At 53.5% G+C, this 15,515-nt stretch overlaps 1 protein-coding gene across 9 annotated transcripts in view; it reads left to right on the forward strand.

The window, feature by feature from the left end:
* TNRC18 (trinucleotide repeat containing 18) overlaps positions 1-15,515 on the forward strand; it is a 77,170-nt gene that overhangs the window by 398 nt on the left and 61,257 nt on the right. For 7 of the 9 annotated variants that reach the window (XM_081135635.1, XM_081135639.1, XM_081135640.1 and 4 more), the window contains exon 2: positions 1,863-2,295. In XM_081135635.1, coding sequence (XP_080991761.1) covers positions 2,109-2,295 — 187 coding nt within the window. In that variant the 5' untranslated portion in view covers positions 1,863-2,108. Of the gene's footprint in view, positions 611-780; positions 1,527-1,862; positions 2,296-15,515 lie in introns of those variants that run through there. The other 2 variants (XM_081135637.1, XM_081135636.1) reach the window with 2 other exon arrangements.

Raw genomic sequence — 15,515 nt, forward strand, 5'->3', positions numbered from 1 at the left:
CGCCGGGTCGCACGCCTGCCCCTGGCCGGGCGCGATGGTCTCCAAACTTCTCCAGCTTGTCCTCCACCCCACCGCACCATCGGGGGGTGCCGAGGGATCCCCGCAGTTTTCCGGCCCCCGAGAATGGAATCGGGGACCGGGGCCGGCGAGGCGGGGGCGCCCCGGGAGGGGTGGGGATGGGGGTGAAGCCGCTTCTTCCCGAGCTCCCCACTTGAGCCCCCAGCCCGTCCAGCCGGGCCCAGGGGCGTCGGTTACCTTCTCGGTTCCCGGCGGGCGGCGGGGGAGCCGGGGACGCCGAGACGTTTTCTGTTACAGGCTGTTTTTAATTAAAAGCCGGAATTCAGCCATTTTAACTACATTTAAGAGGGGGAGAAAGTAGGGAGAACGCAGCGCAGCCCGCAGATGGCCGAGCCAGCTTCTCTACCAGAGCGAGGGTGGTCCCGGGGGCTTCACCTCGACTTCCCCAAAGTGGGGCGCCGGGGCATCCCCTGAAGCGCTGGCTTTTAAGAGAAAGCTACACAAAGAACATTTAAAAAAAAAAAATCACGGGAAGCTCCTCGCCTCCTTAAGACATGTATCCTCGGATGTGGCGATCTTAGATTTTTCCAAAGTAAACGCGGATCTGGTAACCAGAGCCTGATGGGAGGGAGCGAGGGAGGGAAGGGGTTGGTTGTAACCTAAACCGGGTTAAAATAAGCACCTTTAGCGAAGTTGCGGAGGAAACCTGGAGGAGGTGGCCGGGGGCTTGGCGGACAAGGGGTCTGCAGCGCCCGGCCTGGGAGGGCACCCGGGAGCCGGTGGCTTTCGCGTGATCGGCGGCTCGAGGAGCGCCCGGGCCTCCGGGATCGGGAATCCGAGCTGCTGCGGGCAGAAGAGAGCCGAGGGCAGGATTGGCCCCGAGACCCCCCTCCCGCCCCCACGGGAATCGTCAACCGACAAATCTTTTAAACAAACAGCTTTAAACTGGAACTACAGGGGGATTTACCCAACGCCGGGGGAGACGCCCCTCGGTGCGAAGGCTTCCTTTGTAGGTTATTTTTGGGGGTAGGGGGAAGCTAGGGTAGGAGCGAGACCCTTGAGACCCTTCCATCCCCCCTGACGCCCCCCAAGTCCCCCGCGCCAGGCCACGTCCTCGGGCCGCAGGATTCCCAGGCCATGGCGTTGGAAAATGAAACCAAAGCTTGTTTGGAAGGATTCTTTTCAGTCCTCGGGCAAGAATGCCACGTCTCGGGTCCTCGGACTCGGAGTCCGCAACCCACAGTGGCCCGAGGGGGGCGGCGAGTCTCTTTAAACATAATAAACCGGCTTTGCAACCTCTCTCCCGAAAAATCCACGAGTTCGGCGCCTGGGGACGAGCTCAGGGAAACCAAACTCAGAAAAGGAAGGCGAGGGCCTCCAAAGGTTAAATATTAAACTTTCCGGATCAGATAGTGACACAGTGTTAGACATTTCGAACTGCTCTTGGAAAGGGTTCACGGTTTGAAACCCCGGGAGCATGTGACGCCCAGGAATCAAACACTCCGGAGGTTTGTATTTGCGCGGCCGGGGCGCGGCGGAGGGACCTTCCCCGGTTTAGGGAGGACCCGGGAACCGCCGAGGCAGAGCCGGGCTGGTGCGCAGCGTGCCGCCCGCCACTCTCCGAGTCGGGGGGCCCCAGCTGCCCGAGGAAGGAGCATGGGTTTTTACTTTTTATGCAGAAGGGGCTACTCCCGTTTTCATTTCTGGTTACTACATCGGCAGCCCCCGACCCCAAACGGCAAAACGACTTTCTGAAACTTGTTTTTGTGTTTTGTTTTTTTCTTCCCTTTTTTTTCTTTTCTCCCTTCTGTTTCTTCCGTGGCCTGTCCCCTCTCCCCGCCAAGACGCCGAGTGCGCCGCCTCGCGCAGCTCTGCCTGGCCGCCGGGAGGGGCCCTACCGCCGGCTGCCCGTGCGCCCCGGGCCGCGGGCCCGCCGCTGAGCGCAAGCCCCGCGGGCCGCCGCCGCCATGCACTCCGCGGAGCCCCCGCCGCCCGAGGACTCTGGAACTACGCCGAGGCCGAACTTTTAGGTCCCGCTGAGCGAGGCCCGCGGGCCCGGTGGGGGGCTGGCTGCGGCACTCCCGCGGAGGATGGATGGCCGAGACTTCGGGCCCCCGCGGTCCGTGCACGGCCCCCCGCCGCCGCTGCTGTCCGGCCTGGCGATGGACAGCCACCGCGTGGGCGCGGCCACGGCAGGACGCTTGCCCGCTTCGGGCTTGCCGGGCCCGCTGCCGCCCGGGAAGTACATGGCCGGCCTCAACCTCCACCCGCACCCGGGTAAGTGCCTCGCGCCGCGCTCGCATTCGGGATCCAGGGGAGGGAGGCCCGGGGAATACTGTTGTGCTTTCCGTAGTTCCCGACGGGGGTGCCGCGCCTCCCTCTATCTCGGCGGGCCCGTGAGGGTGCGGGGAGACCCTGGGACCGGGGCAGAGGCCAGTCCGGAGGCGCCGGCGGAGAGGGGTGCGTGGCGCTGCTGCCGCCTCCGTGCCGGCACGCCGGGTTCTCCCAAGGCGCACTCCTCTGCCGAAATGGGAGCCACCAGGGACGATTCCAATTCCCGAGTCCCTGCGGCTGAGGCTGGGCTGGAGTTTTCAAAATCTGGGCGAGAAAAAGACAAACCAGCCCCACATCCTTTCGGACATCGGCTCCCAGAGCTCGCATGCATTTCTTGGCAAACGCCCTCACCGGCGCCCGTGGACCCCGGGTTCGGTTTCTAGCTCCTGCACTCGCGCGGTGCGGGGTCTCGGGCCAGCCCCAAGCACCTGGGGGTGCGGGGAGGATGCAGACCCCAGTCCTGGGGCCTTAGCCTCCGGCGGGTGGGTGTCAGCCCTCGGGAGACCCCTCGCCCTCCAGAAGGAGAACGGCAGTTTTAGGACCCACACCCCGGTAGGAGAGCAGTGACCCCGGCTCCGTGGACCCTTGTACTCCGGTGGGGAGGCGCGCGCAGCGGGAACGCAGACACTGGGCGGCCGCCGCCCCGAAGCTGGGGCCGGGAAGCAGTGCGGGAGCGGATCGGGCCGGGCTCGAGCCTGGAGGGAAAAGCCTTCGAATCTGACATTTAACTACGGCAGGAGGTGGCCGAGAAGACCCGGCGGCCTTCGCCGGTCCCCGACAGGGGCTGCCCGGGCTCGGTGGGGACGGTGCCGGGGAGGGAGCGTGTTGCCCTGGCGCGCCGCGGCCGCTCCAGCGGGGCGCGGCGGAGAGGGAGCCGCGGAGCCCTGCAGACCCGCCACCGGCCTCCGCATGGGACCGAGTCCCTCCTCCCGGGCTGCCTCCGGCCTCTGTGCCTGAAGTCCCACGGGCTTCGACTTATGGACCCCCTCCCCCACTTCAAAGTGTAGTCTAGGGCACTTGTGAATTCCCAGGGAGCCCCCGGCGCTCCCCCTCGGCCTTGGGGTCCTGGAGGGGACACCTCGGGCCGCCGCGCCGCCTTGGCCCTGCCCCGCTGACCCTGCCCGCGCCGCCGCGCTCGCCGTTTTCGCCTGTCTCTTCGGTGTTTCTCCTGGAACTTTTCAGGAACCGGAGTCCCGGGACTCGGCAGGACAAAGGGCCTTTGTGAAGCGCAGGGCGGGGGAGGGGCGGCGCGGGGGCCGGGGCGCGGAGATCCCGGCCAGCGGGGGTGCGAGCACCGCGTCGCGCCCCGGGCCACGAGTGTTCCCCGAGAGTTGGGGGCTGCATTCTGCCTGGGGGACCGCAAGGAGGACGAGGGGAGGGCCCAGAGACTTTAGAGGAAGGAGTGGGGGCAGCCCTGGGGTACAAAGGGCCGAGCGGGCCATCCTCTTTTGTGCCCCCGCAGAGGCCGCGGTCATTTGGGTTTGTGCGTCTTTAGAGCGCGTTAGGCTTCCTAGCCCAGCCCAGGGTGGTAGCAGGGGGAGGGGGGGCCCGAGGCCTGGGGATCGGACCCAGGGTCTCCCCGGCTGGCAGGGCCTTCGCAGGCTTTCCGAAAGTCAGGGAGCGAGAGGGCGCTGCGGACACCCCGTCTGGGATGGGGCCCGTGCGCGCAGAGGCCAAGAGCTCTAAGCCGAGGCACTGAAAACAGCCACCACTCCTGGGGCGCCCGGCCGGGTAACCACCGCCGTCAGCCGGCCCGGCGCCCGCCCATTAGGTAGATGGGGAGGTTGAGGCGGGAGAGGGGAAGCGGGCAGGACGAGGAAGTCCGGCGGGAGGTGGCCGCAGAGGCCTGTCCCGGCGCCTCCCGCCGGAGGAGCAGCCTTACTTCTGCGTGCTCGGAGGCTGAGGTCATGGAGGAAATCGCAGGCGGGCTCGGAACCGCTGCCAGGGCTCCGAGGCTGCCCCTTGGGCCCGAACTCACCCAGGAGGCAAGGGCAGGGGGCCGGCCGCCGCTGCCCCCACCTTGAATGGCCTCACTGAGACCTCCGACCCCAGGCCAAAACCTAGAGCGGTGCCCTGTGCTAATCCCATTAGCCTGGAGGTGGGGAGCTGCGCCCCCATTCACTGCTTGGGTGTGGCCGGATTACAAATTCTTCAATCCATCTCCCCTGCCCCCCCCTTTTTATTGGGTGCAGGTGCTAAATTTTCTCTTTCAACGCCCTCACCCTCTTGGCTGTCAGCTCCTTAGATCTGGCCAGCGTTATCAGCCCCATCTTTGTTTATTTTTGTACTGGGAAGCCCGGAGAGGCTGAGCCATTTGCCCTGGGTCACACAGCAAGGGAGTGAAAGGCCATCCCTGTTACCTCTGGACTCCAATCCACTCTGGACTCCAGCGTGGGTGGGGTCCCGGTTGATCCATGGAGCCTCCTAGGCAGAGGGAGCTGCCCTGGGAGCCAGTGCACCAAGCCTCAGGGGACCCTGGCTGCCAGGGTGCTGGCACCCCATCCTGGTGGGTATTGACAGGAGGGTTGCTGTGAGTGAGGGTCTCCAGGAAGATTTGCCTTCTGCATCATGGGTTTCGGTCAAGGAATTTGGCTCTCTCCTCTGCGGAGGAAGGGGAAGTGAAATCCAGAATAAATGGGATTTGAGATGAAGGGTGGAGGTTACCTTTCCGGTAACCTTGAGTATTGATTTGTATGTGAGCCTTAAATGTTCACAGCCCTCGGTGAAATGGACAGGTACATGACAGTCACCCGGTAGGCTTGCCCCTCTGCTCTTCGGTTAGGAGGCTGGGACTCAGCCCTTCCAAGTTGCGGTTCAAGAGCTATTAGAGTTTTGTACTTGGATGTTGAGTCTCCCTGTCCCCAGGAGGCTATGTGAATGGGGGGTGGGAACCCGGGGTCAGGATGGGAGGCCTTGCACTTTGGACTGGGCCGTGGACAATAGGGGGCCACAGCCTTCTCCAGGGCCCACCAGCTCTATCTGTGGAATTCAGCCCCGCAGCCTGCTGGGATTGATTTAAAAAGGTTAATCAGTGTGGGCTGGCTGGTGGAGTGATGTGATCCCGAAGATAAGGGAGGTTTGCTGGGTGCTTCCTCCTCTGGCCTTGGGGGAGGTTCTGGAATCTGGAAGAGCCTCCTGGTTCTTTAGCACTTTCTCTCCTGGCTTGTTCATTTACTCAGCAAATCATTTCCAAGTGCCTCCTGCGTGCCAGGCACTGCTCTGGCCCTGGGAATCCAGCAACGACCAAACAGACAGAAATCTCTGCCTCCATTGGAGCTCAAGTCCTAGCGTGGGGCCAGGCAGTAAACACAGATGGGGGAAGGAAATCATTTTCAATAGAGATACAGGCTGTGAAGGACAGAGAAGACCGAGGGTCTGTTTTGGCGGGAGTGGTGAGGGGCTGCAGGCTCGGGAATTACCGGCTGGGGGGGGGGGCTGGGATGGAGCTGGGAGGAGGGTGGGACCTATAATGAGGTCTTGGAATTTCAAGCTGTGAGACATAAGAAGGCAGTGGAGGGTTTTAAATGGAGTGACTCAGATTGAGGGACATTTTACAGAACTGGTCTGGACTCTTAAAAAATGTCAGTGGCATGCAAGACAAAGGAAGGCCAAGAACTGGTCCTGATTACAAGAGACTAAAAAAATGTGACAGCAAATGTCAATGTATGGCCCTCGATTGCATCTTGGATCAGGGAAAAAAAAATTGCTCTAAAGGATATCATTGGGGCATTTGATGAAATTGGAATATGGACTGTAGATTAGCTGATAGGATCAAATCAATATTATGTTTGGTGAAGTTGATAACTGTACCGTGGTTATGTAAGGGAACGTCCTTGCTCTTAGGAAGTGAGAACATTGACATGTTTAGGGGCAGGGGATGTGATGTCTACAGCTTGCTCAGGAATGGCTCAGGAAGAGTAAAAAACAATAGCTATAATTCACGTACTCTATGGGAGACAATGAAACATCAGACGACATCAAGTAACACTCAGGGCGAGACAGCCGCTCACAATTGCCGGACCTGGGGAAGGTCATCTGGAAGTTCACTGTACTATTTCAAACTTTCCTCTGAGTTTGAAATTATTTCACAATGAGCATTTCACAAAATGAGTGTGGATTGCTGGCTAAAGACTTATCTGGTAGATGGGGAGAGAGGCAGGTGACCAGTCCGTGGCTCAGGGAGGTGACAGCACCAGGGAGGGAGGGTGCAGGTGGCTAGGGTTTGGTTCCTTGTTGGGGCTGTGTTGCTAAGAGATGTGGAAGGGCAGAGAAGGGGGACAACACCTGGATTTTTTTTTCGTTTTTTTTAAATTCTTACCTGAGGATATTTTTTTCCATTTTTTTTTTTTTAGAGAGAGTGGAGGGGGCGGGGAGGAAAACATCCATGTGAGAGAGATACATCGATTAGTTGCCTCCCTCAGGTGCCCCAACCGGGGCTGGATCGAGCCTGCAACCGAGGTACATGCCCTTGACAGGGAATCGAACCCGAGACCCTGGCCAGGGTAACACCTGGATTTTTGGGAAGTGCTGCTTGTGGAGCAGTGGGGAGGGCCAGATTTGGAGAGAGGATGGTGATTGGGTGTTCTTGGTTTGGAGGTGGCCAGCTTGGGATGCTCTTGGCTTCTGGCATGGACCTGTCTGTGGTCTGATCTGATCTAACTCCCCCCTGGTCACGTGTGGCCCTGTCTTCCACCCACACTGCAGCCCATCACTGTGACACTCCTGTCCTTTACGTCTCAGTCTGGCTTTTGAGAGGCCCGGTGGGAGCTGCTGTCAGGACAGGGCTTGGGGCTCCCCAGGGACTGCTGGGAGTCCTGGCCACCAGTCAGTCTTGGCCCCCAGGGCTAGGGTCCTTACCATACCAACTGTCCACAGAGTCCTGGCTTCTAACTTTGGAGGAAGTCAGAGCCATGAGGTAGGAACCACTAGAGCTCCTTGCCACCTTTGCAGGCCACAGATGCACCCTCTGTCTGCATCTGAGCTTCCTTCTTGATGAACTTTGAAAGTGATGGATCCCCAGCCTGGAACAAAAACCCAGTTCACACACTCCACTCCAGCAATTTTGCACATTCTGGGCTTTCGTGAGTCAGCTGAGGTTCCCATCCGGCAGTCTCCAGATAAAGAACTTGACTTCTGACGAGGCAGGATGGCCTGAGGCTGAGGTCAGAATGCTGGGGTTTAGACCTGGCTCCTCCACTTCCTGGCTGTGTGATGGTTCTCTACACTTAGATGTTCTCATCTGTAAAATGGGTGCATGAGTGGTACGGAATTCATTTGATTGTTGTGAAGTTTGAATGAACGGGTGTGGGCCAGGTGCCTAACATAGTTAGAGCCTTCGCAGAAATTACGGCGAAAGTGGTTGCTGTTATTACAATGATCATTATTAACTCATGACTCAAGGATGCCTTACTTCCGTCCAGACCTTGCTCAGGGCCTCTAGAATTGGATGGTCCATGGGCCCCTTAGACTCCAGGGTCCCAACTTCAGTTCATTTTTATTTTTTTTTCTCCTTCTGCGATGTAGCAGCTATACTGTAAAATGCTTCAATCTTGAGTGTTTGGTTCATTGAATTTTTACAAAATGAACCCACCCATGTAACTACCAGCCAGCTCAAGATCGGGACGTTTCCAGCATCCAGAGGGCTCCCTGACTTTCTCCTCTAGTCACTGTCCACCCCACCCCCACCATCATCTTATTCCTGTTACCTTAGGTCAGGGGTGGGGACCTTTTTTCCTGCCAAAGGCCATTTGGATATTTATAACATCATTCGTAGGCCATACAGAATTGTCAACCTAAAAGTTAGCTATGAAAAAAAACTCCTGGATTTATTGAATTTCGAGTCTCGTCTGCAGTTGCCTTGGCAGGGCCAGACCAAATACGGCCCGCAGGCTGGACATTCCCCACCCCTGCCTTAGATGGTTTTGCTTGTCTGTGAACTCTCTGTAAGTGGAATCTACAGCATGCCCTCTTTTATTTCTGCTGCTTTCACGCAACATAATGTTTGTGAGATTGACCCACACTGCGGCGTGTGGCAGTGGGTTATCTCTTGTTGCTGTTTAGTATTTGACCTTGTGCATACAGCACATTTGTCCACTGCTGTGGATGGACATTTAGGCTGTTTCCAGTGTTTGCTACGTAGAGTGCTATGAACGTGGCCTTTCGGCGCACTCATGCACACATTTCTCAGGGTATATGTCTGGTACCTGAGAGTGGAATTGCTCAGTCATAGGTTACGTGCAGGTGTTCAGCTTTACGACTGCAAGTTTTCCATGGTGGTACCTTCCTCCCCGCAGCATTCCAGTGGCTTCGCATCTTCACCAACACATGATGTCGTCAGGTTCTTTAAATTCTGTTCACTCTGGCAGGTTTGTAGTAGTATCTAATTGTGTGTGCATTTTATTTATATTTTTATTTTTTTTAAACATACCTTTATTGATTTCAGAGAGAGGAAAGGAGGGGGAGAGAGAGAGAGAGAAACGTCAATGATGAGAGAGTCATTGGTCGGCTGCCTAGCCCACAACCTGGGCATGTGCCCTGACCAGGACTCAAACCTCGATCTCCTGGATCCTAGGTCAATGCTCAACCACTGAGCCACGCCCAGCCGGGCTGTGTGTGCATTTTAAAACGTTTTCCACCATTTATTTTTTTAAGCTTTATTGAGGGATACTTTGCATACCATTAAATCCATCCATTGAAAGTGTACAGTTCTGCTTTGTGCTTAATATAAACTTTAGAAGAAAAATCACATATCATTTAAAAAGTCAAGTACTGTTAGAAGGGTTCTAAAGAAAACCAGCAATTCCCTGCCTCATGTCTCCAATTCCTGATTTCTACTTTTAAAAAGTTAGGAGAGGAAGGGAGAGAGAGAGAAACATGGAGGCACAGCCCCAACTGGGGATTGAACCCACAACCTGGGTATGTGCCCTAATCAGGTTGGGAACCAATCCCATGATCCTTCGGTGCACGGGATGATGCTCTAACCAACTGAGCTACACTGGCCAGGGCTGATTCCCACTTAAACTCTTTTTGGCTCTTTCTTTTGGATTTTTCATCCATATTTCTAAGGAATAACCTGCTTCTACTGTTACTGATGTTTCGGTTTTTGAGATTTTCTATTGACTTTTGTGGAAGGTGAGAATTTTGCATGGACTGTCTGAGTCTGAATCGTGACTCTCCTGTTTATTAGTGGGAGACTGAGGGCAAGTTTCTTTACCTCTTGTACCTTGGTTTTCTCATCTGTAAAATGGGGATAAAATAGTACCTACTTCATGAGATTGTTGGGAGAGTTAAATATTTATACACGGAAAGCATTTAGAATAGTATTAAATATAGTAAATAGTACATGATTATTATTATTACACCTCCCCCCTTACCTTCCCCTGAGTTTACTTCCCCTGTCTTCTGAATATATGTGAAATTTAGTGTAGTTTTACTTTTATAGCTCTAGCTTTGTGAATATCACTTATATTTGAGCCAAGCGGTACAATAAAGTTTATTTCCTGCAGTTATTAATTGCCTCTTTTTTTCCCCATTTGCTAGTATTTCTTAGAATCCCTTTCTTCCAATCTTGGTATACTTTTCATTTGGTCAAAGCTACCTCTCTCTTTTCTTGGAGATTTCTTTCCTGGAATTTTCCATCTTCCTGTTCTAGTCTGGTTTGCCTGGTGCTTGGGCCTGTGGTAGGGTCATCCTTCACACCCCCTTTGCCTCTGTGTTGTGTTAGATCTCCTGTTTCCCCCTTCCCATGCCTTCCTTTTTCCTGCCTTTTTTTGTTTTGTTTTGATGAAGCACATCCTGCAGTAGCTTTCTGTGAAAGAGTATACAGAAGTTCAGAATTTTTCAAGGCCTACGTAGTATGCATGAAATACCTTTATTCTACCGTCACACTTGACTGGCATTTTGGAAATAATTTCCCCCTACTGTTTTGAAAGACTTGCGACATCACCTTGTAAATTCCAGTGTAACTTTTGAGGAGTGTTGATGCTATTTTGATTCTTGATCTTTGTATGTGAACTTTCTTTTCACCTTTTCCAAGTGCTTAAAATCTTTTAGAACCATGTCATAGTTAAGAGCATGGGCTCTGAAATTTATATTACAAATAATGCAAATATATGAGTAACCATGTGGCCTTGGACATGTCACCTAACCCTCTGTGCTCTGGTTTTCTCTTTTGTAAAATGAATAATGATAGGCCTTTCCTTTTATGGTTTGTGTGATGACTAAATGAGTTTACGTACATAAACGCCTAGAACATTGCTTGGCGCAAAGTAAGCCTCATGGATGTTATTACTGTTGTTACTCTTTTATTACTGGTGTTACAAAATTTCATGTTGACTGGTTCCCTCTGGTTCCTTCTGAATCTGGAAGTGAAACCTTCTGTGTCTGAAATGTTTTTGAATCACTATTAATTTTATGAGTGTATTTTATAATTTTCTTCCCAGCATTTTTGCCATTCTCTCTAGTACTATTGGATATTGGCTCTCCTGAACTGATCATCTACTTTTCTTTCTTTCCATTTCTTTTTGCTTCTGCTTCCTAGGAGCTGTTCTCAACTGAATCTACCAACCCTTCAGGGTGATTTTTAGTTAGGTGTCATATTTTTAATTTCTAGGTGCTGTTTCTTATAGTCTGGGTGTTTCTCTTTTTCTTTTTTAATAGCATCCTGTTCTTGTTTCGTAGATACATTCTTGCTCATCACTTGGAGGATATTAATTGCATTTACCCCCTGGAGTTTTCTTCTCATGCATTGTTTTTCTTCCTCTGGATCTTTTTCCTCGTTTGTCACCTAGGAAACTCCCCGGGTGTCTAGTGATTGATTCTGTGCTGTCTCTTCATATTCAAGAAATGAATTAATTAGCAAGCTGATGGGACTCGGATACAGTGTTGGGACTTGGTGGCCATGCGGAGCTCCCTGAATGCGTCTGTAGGTCTTTCCTTTCTGACTTTGTCCATCTCCTGTCTCCTGGGCAGTTTAAACCTGGCTGCTCCTCTTCCAAGAGCTGAGTAAAGATGAAGATTTACACTCAGATCCTGTGTTCTTTTGGTCCCACCCCAGCCCTGAGAATCCAGCCTAAGACCCTCAGCATGTCCACTGGGCCCACAGTTTCCCTAACAAGGCTTGTGGCGCGGCTCTCCATTCACCCTCTTGCTCCCCGTTGCACCCTGGCGTTTAGGGGTGCGGGGTCTCAGGAATGCTTGTTTGTTGATGGCTCCCCCCTCCAAGCTAAGGTTTCACACCCCACCCTGCCAAGTTGAGCATTGCGCACCTCTTGTTACCCTGCTTTTCCAGCTTCCTAAATGTGGAGGTTGTCTCCTTTTCATTCTTCTTGTTTTGTTTCCTTTTAAAATCCCATTACTGTCATTTTTGTGAGATTCTGGCTTCTGGGAAAGGATTTGTCCTGCTAGGGCTCTGGGCCACCTCTTCTGGGGTCAGCTCACTCTTCCTCCCGGGCCTGTGCCTGGGAGACCGACCTCCTCTGCTTGTCTTCCCCACTTGGCGGCCTCCTCACTTTACCTGGAGCTGGAGTTCCTAGAAGGCCTGCCCTCCATCCCAGCCTCTTCCTCTAGGCCCAGATCCCCACTAAGGGGAAAAAAAATCTATGGGGAAATCCTCCGTAATTGCTTTAGAATTGAGACCGTCTGGAGCCCTGGGGCGAGGCTGGGGTGGATACATTTGCATATCACTGTCCGGGCGCTAAAGACGCCTGCTGGGTTCTGACTGCCTCGGGGGGTCAGGGCGGGCTCCCAGCTGGAGGGGACAGCAGTCAGCTGAGGGAGGGAGCTGGAGGAGCAGCCCAGTGCTGGGGCAGGATGGGGTGGGGAGTTGGGCTGGCTTCCCACCTCCCTCAGGCCAGCCCCCAGACCTGGCCGGACCCCTCCCCTCCTGACGGGGTGCGGCCTGGCGGGTTGATGTGGCCTAGTGGCTCCAGTAGCTCCTGAAGCTCCTGGGCGTCTGCTTGTCTTAGAAGAGCCTCTGCTTTTCTGGCCGCTCAGCTACCTCTGCTGCACCGGTGGGACCGTGGGGACAGTGGCAGCAGCCATAGGCCCTGTAGCCGAATCACAGCACCAAGATTGTGCAGGGTAAGCACCCCCTCGCCCCCTCCTCCACTGCCCCAGCCCCCTCCTCAGCTGTGCTGCCCTCTGGGAGAAGGGATTGGCACGAAGCAGAGGGCACAGACATGACCCCAGTCTCAGCTTCTTTCCTTTCTTGCTGCCTTCGTTTTACTTCAAGGGAAAGTAAGGCACAGAGAGATTGTGTTATTTTCCCAAAGCCACACAGCGGGGAAGCGAAGGATCTAGGAGCATGCCTGGAGAAAAAAGCCAGGGGCCAGGGAGAGGTGGGGCATTGATAGGAATTTTTCTTTCTCTTTCCTTTTTCCTTTCTTGGCTCATTTTAATTTATTTACTAGTTTCTGTTTTTACAACTTTTGTCAATGTGAGATTTCCATGAAAATTACTCTAAATGTAACATTTACTGTGCTTGTGTTTAGATCGACCCTCCCCCATCCATGATCTCTTTTTAAAGGATATTTTTTGGGAGGGTTTTAAGATACACAGAGAAATGAGCGTAGATCTTAAATGTGTACAACTCAATTATTTTTTTTCACAAACAACCCACCCATGTAACCATCAACCAGGTTAAAAAAGAAACCCAGACGCCCGTGGGTCACTTACTCGTCCCTGTCCCAAGGTGACCCCTGTCCCCACCTGTTTGCACACCTCACGTTGGTGGAAGCACGCGGCGTGTTCTTTTGTGCAGTCCTGAGATCGATCATGGTGTGTTCTGGGCGGTTGTAATCTTTCTTGCTGAAGGTGTTCCATTGCATGGTCATGTCCCGGTCTGTTTATCCAGCTGGTGATGGACATTTGGGTTGTTTTCCAACGTTGGCCGTTATTGGTGGGAAGATTCTGCACATACCTGCGAGGGCGAGGCTGGGTCAGAGGGTTGGTGGATTCTGCAGCGCTCTGAGAGCGGTTGTCCTAATTTACGCTCCCTCTGGCCCTTCTCTCCTTTCTGGCATTTTAACCCTTCTGGTGGTGGGTGTGCAGTAGTTTTAATCCACATTTCCTCCATGGTTTAGGAGCCTGAGTACCTTGTCGTGGGTTTACTGGCCATTGGGGCATTTTGACTTGTGACCCTCCATTTGCCATTTTTACACCGAGTTGTCTGTCGTTTTCTTATTGACTTGCAGGAATTCTTTATTTATTCTGGATACAAGCTGCAGAGGGGACATACTGGTGACATATCACAGAGGTCTTTTCCCAGGTAGCGGGTCACCTTTTCTCTCTCCTAATGGTGTCGTGTGATGAGTAGGAGTTTATTTTCATGGAACCCGGTGTGTCGGTCTTGTCTTCGTGGTTCGTGCGTTTGCATGGTCTTTAGGGACCTTCGGCTGCCTGCGCTCAGGCCCTGACGGTATTTTCCAGTGTCCCTTGCAGGAGCTTTCTCAGTTTGCCTCTCACACCAGCCCTGCCGCCCGCCTGCGGCCGATTTCTGTGTGTGCTGTGACGTAAGGGGTCAAGTTCACGGCTTCTCCCAGGTGGAGGTCCAAGCTGACCAGCAGCGTTTCTTACAGAAGCAGCCTGGCCCGCCGCGTGCACCTGTGGGCCTGTTTCAGGATGTGCCGCCCCACGTCCCAGTCTGCTCACGGCCCTGCCGGCGCCCAGCAGCTTCCTTTTTGGAGGTGCAGGCGGGGTGCTGTTTGATAGCGTGAGTCCTCACACCCTGTTCTTCACCTCCCAGGTTGTCTTGGCTGTTCTTTATTTTTTTAATTCTCACCTCATTTTTTCTTTTTTTAAAATATATCTTTATTGATTTCAGAGAGAGGAAGGGAGGGGGAGAGAGAGAGACAGAAACATCAAGGATGAGAGTCATGGATCAGCTGCCTCCTACACGCCCCCGGCTGGGGATCGAGCCCGCAACCTGGGCACGTGCCCTGACCGGGAATCGAACTGCGATCTCCTGTATCAAAGGTCGATGCTTAACTGCTGAGCCCCGCCTGGCCAGGCTATATAACTTTTCCTTAACTGGTAAAATACACATAACGTAAATTTACTGTTTTAACTGTTTTTATAGGTGTACAATTCAGCCGCATGTAGTACATTCACATTGACATGTCATCATCACTGACATCCGTCCTCAGGAGGGTTCCATCTTCCCAAGCTGAAACCCTGTCCCCATGAAATGACTACTCCCCACCCCCTCCTCCAGGCCCTGGCACTCCCCCCTTCTACTTTCTGTCTTCATGAACTTGAGTCCTCTAGGTCCTCATGTAAGAGGAATCTCACGGTGCCCATCCCTCTGGGGTCTGACTGGGATTGAATTAAATCTGCAGATGACTTTGGCTGCCCTGAGCATCCTAGTGAGTACATCTCTGCCCGCAAGCCTGGCGACTTCCTTGGGAAGGACCCCCCCAGACGGGTCTGCGCCTTCCCGGGCCTTGATCAGCTCTGCTCATTTGCTTTCCAAAAGCTGCGGATGGGTTGGCCCTGCCCTGGTCCTCCCTGCCTCCCACCCTGCTCTCCTACAACCAAACTGCACATGTGCCAATTGGATGGATGCAAATGACATCACCCTGTTTTGACAGTTTCTTGTAATACTAACAGCGGTTAACTTTTTACTGAATTCAGCCATTTCCCATAGTTCTTTTTTTGTTTGTAACGTGGTTGGGAGTCTGGCTGAGTGATAAGATTCTTTATACAGTGAGGGCTTTAACTCATCCTCTGGCTTAGAGAGTACAGAAATCTCCAAATGGAATTGGATCATCGGGAGCCTGAAGGTCATTTTATTCAGAGGGTCCTCTCGCTGTTTGCAGCGGCTGCCATAGAAACGCCCGAGTCACATGCTCTGGGCTGGAATGAGCTCTTTTGTGGGTGATAACCCTGATTTGATCTTGCCGACCAGATGCTCTGATAGACATCTTAACAGATGTGGGCCCTTGCTTGCGAGGCCCGAATGTTTTAAAGGAGAAATGGAAGATATATTTGTTCTGTGTTTGGCTAGGGAGGGGTATTTGGGAGTGAAAATAAGAAAATAGGGTCTAGTGTCTGGGTGGTGTGACTGAGTGTGAAAGTGTAGATTTTGGAATCAGAGCCTCAGTTTCCTTATCTGTAAAAGGGACAGGAATCCTCCCTTCCAGAGTTGAGGGGAGATGGGAGATAGT

Source organism: Miniopterus schreibersii, assembly GCF_964146895.1.
Source record: "Miniopterus schreibersii genome assembly, chromosome: 4".
NCBI lineage: Eukaryota > Metazoa > Chordata > Mammalia > Chiroptera > Miniopteridae > Miniopterus > Miniopterus schreibersii.